The 12,259-nt window shown below is 50.2% G+C and overlaps 1 protein-coding gene across 1 annotated transcript; it reads right to left on the minus strand.

Annotated features, from left to right (window-relative positions):
- Window positions 1–2,193: 2,193 nt before the first annotated feature.
- Window positions 2,194–11,915, minus strand: LOC136110959 (ral guanine nucleotide dissociation stimulator-like 1). Its single transcript, XM_071800627.1, has 13 exons — window positions 11,730–11,915; window positions 10,176–10,640; window positions 9,431–9,541; window positions 8,132–8,502; window positions 7,599–7,676; window positions 6,981–7,165; window positions 5,895–6,019; window positions 5,029–5,244; window positions 4,694–4,797; window positions 4,459–4,543; window positions 3,991–4,077; window positions 3,648–3,680; window positions 2,194–2,647 (listed from the first exon to the last, which is right to left on the minus strand). Exons 1-13 carry the CDS (start codon window positions 11,763–11,765, stop codon window positions 2,630–2,632), a joined length of 1,914 nt encoding a protein of 637 aa, XP_071656728.1. The 5' UTR covers window positions 11,766–11,915; the 3' UTR covers window positions 2,194–2,629.
- Window positions 11,916–12,259: the final 344 nt, after the last annotated feature.

Below are 12,259 nucleotides of genomic sequence, written 5' to 3' on the forward strand. Positions count from 1 at the left end.
TGACTGTGTTTTGGGAAGGCAGGAGCCAGTGCAAACCCTTCTCCGCTGTTCTGCTCTTTTTCTGCTCTTTTTCCCCTTTCCTGTGAAGCTCAGCTGCTCCATGAGTTATTGTGTTCTCCTGTGAGCGTGGGGTTTGTCCTCTGCTGTGGAGCACGAGAGCGAAGCCCCCGGAGCCCCGGCTGGTGCAGACCCCGCAGCGAGGGTGACAGACCCGGAGCCAGGAGCAGTTTCCCCAGGGTGAGGAGCAAGTGGAGCTGCTCACACCAAGGGCACAGGCAGGGTTGGTGCACGTCACCGGTTCTAAGGCTGTCACCAGAACCTGACAACCTGACAACAGTGTGCTGGCTCCCCGGGCAGTTGAAGTACAACCAGAACGCAAGAGGCAGCTTAAATTCGGGGTCGTCTTTTTGCCAGGAGCAACAAATGCCGTGATGGAGACAATGGGGAAAAGGTGGAAACTCTCAGACCGCGGTGCAGTCTCAGAGAGGAAAAGAGATGAACGAGACACTGATGAGCGGGAAAAGTTGACGTATTTATCATAGAAACATTAAAGGTTATAGAGAGATGGAATGTTACACGAAGATCAAATATTTAAATACATTCGCTCCAGACACAAAATAGTGTTAAAAAGTTCATCTATTTATTATAGATACATTAAATATTATACAAAGCTCAAACATGATCTAAAGATCAAACATTAAAATCTACTAACTCCAGACAAGAATTGGTGGGAAAACGTTTGCATATTTATTATATAAGTATTAAATATTAAATAAAGATTAAATAGAATACTGCTCTAGAAATGCAGCAGGAAATCACAGCCTCTGCTCTCCTGAGCAACCACTCGGAGAGGTGAGACCTTGTTCTCAGCAGCCATCGAATCCGCAGCAAGAGCTGCCCCAGCTGCTCTTTGCAGACATCCATTAATCCACAGTCTCCCCTGCTAAACACTTTCTGCGATGTCCTGCAAAGATTCTGGGCCTTGGAGCTGGGTTTGCTGGGGAAGGGGCACCTTGTGTCACAGCTCACACACCCCAGTGCTGAGCTGGACACACAACAGCCGGCGCTGGCAGAAGAGCAGGGGCAGCAAAGCCGGCACTTGCTCAGAGTGCTTCCCTTGGCATTGTTGATCAAATACAAGCTTCAATTTCAAAGCCAGAAACCTTGAGAGATGCTCTTTGCAAACCTCTCATTCATCCCCTGCTCCACATGTTTTGATTTGTAACATCGGTCACGTTCCCTGCCAAGGAGGTCTGATCGGGGAATAGGTGTTTCCGAAACTAAAAGCACCATTCAAGTCACCTGGGGTGAAAACACCACCCACAGTAACAGCGCTTTGCTGTTCCCACCGCTCACCAGGATGCTCCTGTAGATGTTGCCGCTTCTGTCCTCTTCTACGCTGGTGCGGATGACGCAGCTCTCTCCGCTCTGCTGGTTGTAGACTGGCAGGACTGGCGGCACTTCTTTTGATGGAACGGGAGTCACGGGGCCGGGGCACTTCTTGGAGCACTTGTCATCAGATGGCAGCAAGGGGGGAGACGAGATCAAACACATTCATTACCATTGAATTTCAAAGATCCAAAAGCTAAAGATGACACTCTTCAGCACAACAGCCTTAACAAGGGCTTCGGCAACCCAGTTAAGGCAGCTTAGGTCAAGAGAGCAGAGTCTGCAGGACAAAGCTCCCTGGGAACGGAACCCAGCCCAGCCCAGGCTTGGTCTGGGCAGTTCCTGGCAGGTCAAACCACAGGGCTGGTGAGCTCTGACCTCACCTGCTTCTCACTTGCTCAGCTGCTCTGCCTGCCCCAGAATTAGGCTGGGCTGATGTACATGAGCCCTCCCCCCAAAATCGCCTTTCCCAGAGCTCAGGTCCCTCCATTCCACTGCCAGCAACGCTCCAGTCAAGATCCACAGGCTCGGGCAAGCGCCTGGGGCCGCCGGCAGCGTCAGCAGCCTCGCACAGGCTGTTTGTGCTGAACACAGGGCCCGGGCCCTACCTTGTGCTGAGGCTCCTCAGCAGTGTCGGTGGGAGGGACGATGGTGACGGTGCTGTCCCCAGAGCTCCCACCTGGAGCAGGTTTGGGCTGCGCGTTGACGGGGGTGCTGTGGGCGCTCACCCCCAAGCCCAGGAACGGCCTAGGGGAGAAAAGAAAGCACAACAGAGCTGGGCTGAGCACAGCTGTCACTTGCTTCAACAATCTGACCTGCTGTTGTGTTTTCCTATCTCGAGTGGCCTATTGTTTGTGTGTGTATAGCAAATTAGACTCTATCCTTATTTGCTCTGTTTTGCTGCTGCAAATTTGAATTGAATTTATAATCCAGCACTAAAATCGTTCCTTTGTCTGACACCTTAGAGTTATTTCTGAAGTCTTTAGTCGATAACCCTCATGGCTACTTACACCAATAGAAAGAGACAACAGCAATACGTATTTCTAGCTGGCGGTGTCTCCTCGCAGCACTGCAGTGCTCTGGATCCCCAGCCAGGTTTGTCAGCTGGTGTTTGATTTATTCCAGTTCATATTCACACACCAAACCCCCTCCCCGTTGTACTCACAGGCTGAATCTCTTCACCACGCTCTTCTGAGCTCTGCCCGCTGCGGTGCTCTGGTCAGGAGCTGCTCCTTCGATTTCACGTGACAGACGGAAACTGCAGAACAGGCAATACCGTTAGTTAAATATCTCAAAGTGGCCATATCTGAGAAGCCCTGGGTCACTCCCACGTCCCAGAGGGTTCATCCCCACGAGGAGGAGCGCAGCTCTGTGCGTGTGTATTTCCACTCTCCGGGAGCAGCTCCTGGCAGCGCAGAGCTCAAGGCTGAGAGAACCTGAACCTGCCTGCGGGGGAAGAAAAGCTGCTTCGCCAGCTGGGCTGAGGCCCTACCTCTCCTCATCACTTCAATGCCGCTGCCTCCTAAACCACTGCACAAATTTCTCATCTCCTGTCACGCAATAGCTGTTACATGAGGACTGCAACAGCTTAATTTGTGCGATTACTTCAAACTCCTAAGAAAACAAATAATAAAATAGGAATTCTAATTAGAAAAATAAAGCCAGTCTCGTTAATACACTAAACACACGCAGCAACAGATCCAGGACAAACTGCCCTCGGACAGAGGAAACCCCGGCACCTTCGCTCCTACTGATCTCTGACCAACAAGGCTCAGGCTGGAAGGCAACGCTCAGCCTTGATTTCTCGGTCCCAGGTACCCGCTTCGCTCGCTGCACCTTTGACCCACAACTATTTACTGCAGCACAAGGAAGATGGTCACAGACTGCATCTTGTGGCCAGCAAAGGTCTCACGCCAGCAGGTCTGATGCGCTCCCAGCACACAGAACACGCTCGTGTAACGTGTTCCCGTGAACACCAAACGGGGGGAACGTGCCCCAGACGTAACTCCCGCGGCAGCGAGTGCCCTGCGGCTCCTCTTCCCCTGCTGCCCGCATCTAAAAGGAATTTCTCTTCCCGCGCCGCCCCGCACAGCCCGGCAGAGGTTCACAGCGTGCCGGGGACTGTTCCTTCCTCACCCTCTGAGTAACGTGAGCGGCTGTTGGATACGCCCAGCAAAGACAACAGGCCTCGCCAAGAGAACGCTCTAGCAGAGAGCGTCAGGCACTAACGATCACAGAACAGTCACCGTTCCACTTACCCTTCGCCGCTTCTCAAAACTGATCAGGCCGCCCTGTTGGAAGGACAGAGAAGGGATCGGAGGAGAAGAGCACAGGCTCGGCTGGAGTTAATCACAAACAGGATGAACAGGATGAAGTAGCGACACCAAGGGACGGGCCAGAGCTGCCCTGACCAAAGGCCTCTACAAAGACCCGTTTCCAGCTCTAGGATAAGCCACAGCACTCGTGTACCTGAGTCTATTTGTTAAATACATTCCTCTCTTTTTAAGAACTGCACTAGCACCCAGTGGAAGATGCAGGAGCAGACACAGTGTCTGCAAGGGAGGGAGGAGATTTAGGATTCCAAAAATTGCCCCAAATTACCTCGAGATAGTCCTGAAGGGCTGTGTCCAGCATGACGAGGTCAGTGAGGAAGGTACCCAGGTAAGGTACCGTGCCTTGTGTGACTCCCTGCAAACGGTCAGAGCAATGGTGGATTAATTGACTGAGAAGTCATAATTATACTAATTAGAATACTCCTGTGGAAGCAAACAAAACACAACTAGTCTGCTTCACCAAACAGCGCTCTTGTAAATGATGCTTTCACGACATCATCCTTGGTATCTCAGCCAGCGGTTCATGTCTGCACAGAGCGGTATATAAGCCAAAGTGCTCATTCGTAACTCCTCTGCGTCAAATCTCGCTGTGCGGCACCTCTCGCCCCGGCAGAAAAGCCGGGATTTACAGACCCGTCTTCCCCAAAGCACCGCATACGGGAGCTCATTGGTCAGGAACAGGGCTGAGCTCGGCTTTGGGTGAGATCACAACCTGGCAACTCAAGCTCATTCCCACCTTCAGCAGCAGCTCCCTGCTCGTCGCAAAGTTGTCACAGTCGGAGAAGATTTCGCAAAGCTCTTCGAACATCAGCATTGTGTCCCTGTACAGGAAAAGATTCAATGATTTAAGTTGTTTGTAAGCACTCTGAATCAGACCAGGGTACAATTTTTTTCTCAAGAATCGTTAACAGTTGGGCACAGAAAAGATAAAAGCACCAAAACACATCCAGTGACACACTGCACAGCCTTACTTTGGAACGCAGGCCCTGGTCTTCTTCCGGCGATAAACCGAGGTGGACTGCAAGGCGGAAACGATGGCCTTCAGAGACGAAAAGTTGTTCAGGATCCTACATTGCTGTGAAAGGAGCGGTTAGAAACACAGGAGCGTTAAACGTCAGCATCACCAATAGTCAGTGCTCTTCTGTCTGCCCCGTGTCCTGCTTGCTGCACATTCTCCCTGCTAAGCGGGCAGCTCTACAAATACTGAGCATCAAAAATATCACTCCCCCCTACAACCCCCCTGTCCCCTCCCAGCTCCACGGCACCCGCGCAAGGAACGTTAAACAGTCGCGAATAAACGCTTTACACGTCCGATACGGATCCACTTCTCCAAGATCTTCGCTCTTGGCTGTGTCTTTAATTCTTTGCTCTCCAGGATGGTGCTGAGCACGCAGTTGGTGACGGCGTTGAACTGCGAGATGGTGGCTCTGATGCTCTGTGCCAGCTGTTTGTTCTCTTTCTTGTCCCTTCGGGACCAGATGCAGCCCAGGCAGTGGTGGGGCACAACGTTCTGGAAGAGTGTCTAGAGGGAAACAGAGGTGTCCAACTCAGCCTGGAGCGCTACTGCCCACAGCAAGAAATGCACGGTTACAGTACAAACTGCAGCTGAATCCAGTATGGTATTAAAAGGGAAATATTGGTTTTCTCTCCAGTTTAAAATATACACTTTGGTATAACTCTTTAGGCCTGACGCCCTAAAAGAACTGTCAGCTAAACTGTCCTGGAAAAATAAAAGACACCTTTCTATCACTTACATTACCAGGGGGAAAGATTTCTATATCATGCTACTTTTGAAAGAGATTGATACAAATAAGCCAAATCGGAGCACTACAGTTACAAAGTACTTCTACATCTTCAGGTGAGGTAGCCTAAGATACAGTCAAAATACGCTATTTCTGAGGGGTCAAATGCTAAACTTTGCAAAAGAGGCCACACAGTCTACATCCACGCTGTATAACAAAAAGACAAACACCTTCAGAAGAACTGAAGGAAAAGCCCAATCAATGAAGCAAGTCTGGATAACCAAGCAGAGCTGCGCTCTGTGTCCCAGCAACAGAGCGGTTCTGGAACAACAGACTTACCCCGATATAAGTTAAAAAACAAACAAACAAACAATGAGAAGCCCAGAACTCTTTCCCCGAGCATTTCAAGTAATACCTATGATCTACATACCGCGTCCATGTATGTCAGCTGTTCTGCCACCAGGTCTTCTTGGGACAGCGAGAATTCTTCTGGGCCGCTGATCTCCAGTTCCTCTTCCTCGTCCGGGGTGCAGGGAGAAAGGCTGTGGAACGCGTCTGGCCAGCGGGGAAAACACGAGTCAGTGAATTTATACAGAAAACAAGTAATCAAAGCAGGTATTTGGAAAATCACTACATAGAAGAACAGAACATGCACAGGGACCTGCCTGGGGTAACGGCCTCACCGTGCTGCATATTTTAGGGAGATAGAGAAGGTCCAGAAGATTAAATGGGCAAAGAGAAGGTAGAAGAAAAAGAAATAGGGAGAACTGAGCTGTTCAGGGTCTCTTAGCTGAGAAGTGCCTTAACCCATTCACTAACCATTCTTTGGAAAGAACAAACCCACCAACCCCCGCACAACAACTCCTTATTAACACTGCAGAACTTTGATAATCTGCTTGTCAGCATTTACGCATTCTATACTCTGAAAAACAGCTGAACTGCAAAGAGACAAGACTGCAATTATACTCCCAAAATATTACGCTGAGAATGCTCTTATGTCCACGTTTCAAGGGAAGAGGAGGAGAAGGGAGAGAGACCAGTTGGAAAGTTAAAACGTGCTTTGCTAGTACTACTGATGAGGAGAGAAAGTAATGCAAAATATACGAAACCAATCGTGGCTCCAGCAGCTTCAGGACAGGCCCCCGGACGCCCTGGGCTGGACTCGGCACTAAACCAGAGCTGGATTCAGGGCTGCAGGGCTGTACAGAATTGATCAGCAGCCTTGGCTGCCGCAGCACTAAGTCTAAACCTGGGCCTTTTCTGCACACCAGTCCTACCGTTATGCGCTCCAGAGCCAACGGGGTCTGAGAAACACGCAGGTAACGTGAGAAAAATGCATGTAGTAGAACTCAGTCTGCCTACTAAGGCTGGAAGTTGATTCCAGTACTCATTCACATACCACGTGAGCTCTTACGACTTTTCGGCTCACGGCACAGGAAGCTTTGTGCTCTGGATAAGGGGATGTGTCAGGCTTGACGCTGGGAGAACACACAGACAGCAGAGAAAGGTACTTTACCATCATTCTCCCATTCTTCTTTCTGGAACTGCTCCAGGAGGTTCTGCGCCCTCTTCTCCGGGTCAGAGCCGGGCATGTTCTTCTTCAGATAACTCAGCACCTTCTGCAGACACACGTACTCAGGCGGCTCTCGGAAATCGTCGGCACATTGGTCGAGCCAGGCTTGTAAAATCGATGCCATCGCACTGTGAGCAAATTCAGAGAGAACACATGGGTTGTATGCAGCAGGTATTGATGCAATCGCATGGATCTGTACCTAATATAACAACAGGAACACTGAGACATTCATCCCCCACGTGAGGGCAGTATGGACACTTCTGTGAGCACAGAATTTAATTTGTTCTTTTTAGGCAAGAAATATTATTAAGATAATACTTCATAGGAAACTAAAGGCTGCTTCTTCAATTACACCTTGAGAAACCAGCGCAGTCATTCATATTTTCTCTGCGTTGTATTATTGGATGTGTTATGAGACAGCTGATACTTGGCCTTTACACAAGCTCCTTGAAGCAAACAGGGCTGTGAATTGTCAAATGAAACAACAGCTCTGCTGCCCACGTCCCGCTCCAGCACCGAACCCTGACTGGGGCTCGCTGGGCGCTGCAAAACCAAACTTACGTCCTGAGCACTGTGCTGGATCCGGGGGAATTCTGGGTTCCATGTTCTTCAGAGCCCGAGATCTCCAGGTTTCCGTATCTGAAAAAATGAGATGGCTGTTTAGAGGAACCTCTACTGAGCAACCCAAACAGCGTAATCCATATACAATTGGCATAAACATATAGATATTGGCATATTCATATACAATTGGCATGAAGACAAGGGCTTCATGCTGGACAATTCCACCGTGGCTGGGGAAGCTGCGGCAGAGATGAAGGGTTTGCACATATCCCCCGTGCACTGGTCTTTTTTTAAGGGACAAGCTGTATTGGTTTTCTTGTGTCGGTCCCAGTTTGGTTCCTTAGCGGTCAGACCACGCACACTTTCCCCACCTGGCGCTTAAGCTTTAATGAGATTTGGGATGTGGGCAACGTGCATTTACACATGGTGTGTTTACGCTGAAATCCTGAATTTTGCAGGATTCTTTTCTGTCAACGTCCCCCTGTCGTGTATAATAAATGACGGCTCAGTTTCCATTCTGTCCCGGCTCTCACCTGTCCAGGAGCAGTTCCAGGACTGTGCTGGTGGAAGCAAAGGCCCTGTACGTGGAGAGGAAGATGCTGATGTATGTGAAGTCATTATCGGCAAAGGCCCTGTACGTGGAGAGGAAGATGCTGATGTATGTGAAGTCATTATCGGTAAAGGCCCTGTACGTGGAGAGGAAGATGCTGATGTATGTGAAGTCATTATCGGCAAAGGCCCTGTACGTGGAGAGGAAGATGCTGATGTATGTGAAGTCATTATCGGCAAAGGCCGTCGGAAGCGTCTCCACCAGCTTTTCCAAAGTTCCAGCTTTCAGGGCCCTGCTGTTGCACGTCTCGTCCGGGCTGACAGTGTGTCCTGCAGGGAACTGGTCCCCTTCAGCCTACAAAGTGGAAACAAAGACAAAGCACAAAACTCAGACAGAAGCCAGAGCCCCGACAGAGCTTGCACAACGAAACACAGATTCCATTCCACCTTTTCACAGGAATAGTCCATCTCTAGTTACTAAACAATCTTGTCGGTTTGGGCTCTCCAAACACCAAATGCTGTATCAAATACTGGAGGACAATCAAGACATTTCTTATTGAAACAGCCAAGTGTTTCCAGTGCTTAAGCTGTAATCTCCTGGTTGCCTTTGAAACTGACCATTCTCTCATAACAGGGCCAACCATTCAAAAACCCCGGATGCTTTCTTAGCATCCAGAAGTTTAAGAAAGGTTTCTCAGACTTCTTGCAGCATGAAAGATCTAAGTTCCTTCACTTACTCCAACCTCTACAAGAAAATACTAAGCAAGGTTTCAAGCTTCTCAGTACTTAAAGGAATTGGTAATAAAGCCCAACTCACTCAAAATGAACAAAAACAGTTGTATTCCTTTCAACACGGGTTCTATGAAATTTTCAGTTAGAGCTGCATTTCTCTCAGACACATCCACTACCAGCCAACGCTTTTCAGCTGAAAAGCCTCCAAATCACTCTACAAATGCAGCATCACTAAGAACTCTTCCCATCAGCTGGAAAATGTACAGGAGGTCAAAAATACTTTCTGCTATTTCTCCCGGTAAAAACAGGAGGCAGAGATGGGAAATCTGCCACTCAAAGTCTCTATACTACCAACCTGGACACTACACCAAAGCAAGTTCTTATATTATTGCCTTGGATCCTGAAGAAAATGTAGAAACATCGCAACATAACATGAAAGTTCTACCCACCTCCTGACCCTCTGGCTCAAACTGCCACAGCTGCACCGATTGCAATGAAGTGAGGACACTTTGATCAGCTGGGGGCTTGGCCACCATGCCAGCTTTACTTACCCCGAGCCATCTTGCTCCTTCGCTGTCAGTCTGCTGGATCTGCGCTCTTCTCAGGCTGTCGCAGTCAACAGCTCCTTCTTGTGCGTCTTCAGCTCCATCCTCAGTTGTGCTCTGCCAGGAAAAGGGCCAAGAGAAACAAGTCAGAGAGAAAGGAACATGGTCCCTGCACAAGCGCAGGCTGCAGACACCAGCATGCCAGCACCAGGATCTCACAACACCTCAACAACGCTCACTTCAGTTGCCACTTTTTAGCTGCCTTCAGTTACCTGGGCCTTTTTGGGCTTTTAACTGAAAGCAGAGAGGAGCTGAGTGCACAACTTACTGCACAAGTCAATGAAAGAGGTAAGAATTAAACCAGAGAGTCCAGATCTCCTGAACCCCACCACTAACAGCCGCTGTATTAACATGCTGATACATGTTGAGGAGCAAAGCACTAGAGAATTGAAAATAGATGTAACAATTAACTTCAGAAATACATATACTGGTCCCCCTGCAACCACATAATGCTTTTTCTGCATACATACCACTTGAATAATTAAAGTTTCAGGGCTTTACTGACTACCATAGCCTTAAGCACAGCAACAACTCAATTAGAAAGGATTTGAGTGCAGTGCAACCAAATCCTGGTTTGGGGAAGCTGGGGTTTGGGGTTTTTTTGGGGGTTGCTTTTCTGGTTTTTTTTTACCTCTTTTAACTCTGAAATATCCCTAAGTCATACAGAACTGTCTGTGCACCAGTGACTTGCCTCTTGAACGCTCTGTGGAACCTCCACGTCTTCCCCAGGTTGGTTCCTCACATTTTCTTCCAGGCTCTGTGGAGTCTCCACGTCTTCTTCAGTTGGCTCGCTTGGAGTCTCCTCTGTGCACTCTGCAGTCTCTGTGTCTTCCTCTATTGCCTTGCTTAGACCGTTCTCAATGCGCTCTGGAGTCTCTGCGTCTTTGTCTGATACCTTGCTTGTAGTCTCCACATCTTCCTCTCTTGTCTCGCTTAGAGTCTGCTCAATGCGCTCTGGAGTCTCCTCAACGCGCTCTGGAGGCTCCTCAGTACACTCTGGGCTCTCCACTTCTTCCTTGGTTGGCTTGGTCAGAGTCTCCTCAAGGCTGTGCAGAGACTCCACATCTTCCTCGTCTCTCTTCTGCCTGGGTGTCCTCCTCCTTGGTCTTCTCCAGCATCTCCAAAGAGACAGGTTCCGAAAGGGGAAGTTCCGAGCCTGTTAGAAAACAACGGAAAAACAGTTTTGAATTGCAGATAGCAACACATTTACTTTTAACGTCCTTGCAAAAGTACCGGGACAAGATCACATGAACCCTGAAATTCAGACACTATTACAATGCAAAAAATAGATAGGATCATAGAAACATTTTGGTTGGAAGAGACCATCGAGTGCAACCGTCAACCCACCCCTGGCACTGCCCCATGTCCCTCAGGACCTCATCTATGTCCCTTTTTAACCCCTCCAGGGATGGTGACCCCACCGCTGCCATGGGCAGCCTGTTCCAATGTCTAATAACCCTTTCACAGAATCCCAGAATCCCAGAATGTCAGGGGTTGGAAGGGACCTGGAAAGCTCATCCAGGAGCAGGAACACCCAGCTGAGGTTCCACAGGAAGGTGTCCAGGCGGGTTTGAATGTCTGCAGAGAAGGAGACTCCACAACCCCCATGGGCAGCCTGGGCCAGGCTCTGCCACCCTCACCATGAAGAAGTTTCTTGTCAAATTTAAGAGGAACCTTTTGTGTCTCAGTTTGTACCCGTCACCCCTTGTCCTGTCACTGGTTGTCACCCAGAAGAGCCTGGCTCCATCCTCCTGACACTGCCCCTTTACATATTTATAAACATTAATGAGGTCACCCCTCAGTCTCCTCTTCTCCAGCTCCAGAGCCCCAGCTCCCTCAGCCTTTCCTCACACGGGAGATGCTCCACTCCCTTCAGCATCTTGGTGGCTGCGCTGGACTCTCTCCAGCAGTTCCCTGTCCTTCTGGAGCTGAGGGGCCACAACTGGACACAATATTCCAGGTGTGGTCTCCCCAGGGCAGAGCAGAGGGGCAGGAGAACCTCTCTGACCTACTGACCACCCCCTTCTAACCCACCCCGGGTATCATTGGCTTCCTGGCCACAAGGGCCCAGTGCTGGCTCATGGTTTTCCTTCCTCAGTGTGATATATCACACTATATTTCAAATTTAATCTCTTTTTTTTAGCCATGCCTTTTAAGAAATGAGAAAGCGTTACACAAATCCCTTTTATGAAGTGAAACTGCAAAAAGAACTATTACATTTTTTAGCACTAAAGGGACAATTTACCTGGGGAGGGCGGGCGGCGGGGCCCGGCTCGCTCATACCCGTCCGCAGCAGGGCCCGCAGCCGATCCCGCACATGGCGCTGTGTCCGCGTCCGCAGGCAGGGCTGCTGCCGGCTCCGCCAGCCCCGCACTCCCGCTCTCTCTCGCACCGACCGCTCGCCCCCACGCCAACGGCGGCGACGGCTCCGCCGGCACCACGGCGACCGGACGCGGCCTCGCGGCGGCACGCGCCGCCCGCAGCCGGCCAATCGCAGCTCGCCGCCGCTCCGCGCGCGCCCCCTTGCCCCGCCCTCAGCCCGCCCGCAGTCCGAGCCCTTGCTCAGCCGGACAAGGCGCCGGGAGCGGGACAGACGGACCGAGCCGGGAGCGTGGGCATCAGACTGTGCGTGGAACACAACGTGTGCTGCGGCAGAGCCCGGGGCGAGCGCTCCCGGAGCTGCTTCACGCACACGCACCACGCGCTGGGATTTTACTCCTGGCCCTTTAAAGATTCCTAGCACAATTGCTTACATACAGTTCTGAACTAGATATT

This window comes from Patagioenas fasciata, chromosome 32, assembly GCF_037038585.1.
Source record: "Patagioenas fasciata isolate bPatFas1 chromosome 32, bPatFas1.hap1, whole genome shotgun sequence".
In the NCBI taxonomy this organism is placed as follows: domain Eukaryota; kingdom Metazoa; phylum Chordata; class Aves; order Columbiformes; family Columbidae; genus Patagioenas; species Patagioenas fasciata.

Coding starts and splice junctions, on each gene's coding strand:
- LOC136110959 (XM_071800627.1), bottom strand. CDS start 11,765: ATGAGCGAGCCGGGCCCCGCCGCCCGCCCTCCCCAG. Junction 4,798..5,028: donor AGTGGATCCGTATCGGACGT/GTAAAGCGTTTA, acceptor CTCCTTTCACAG/CAATGTAGGATCCTGAACAA. Junction 4,544..4,693: donor ACCAGGGCCTGCGTTCCAAA/GTAAGGCTGTGC, acceptor TTTCCTGTACAG/GGACACAATGCTGATGTTCG.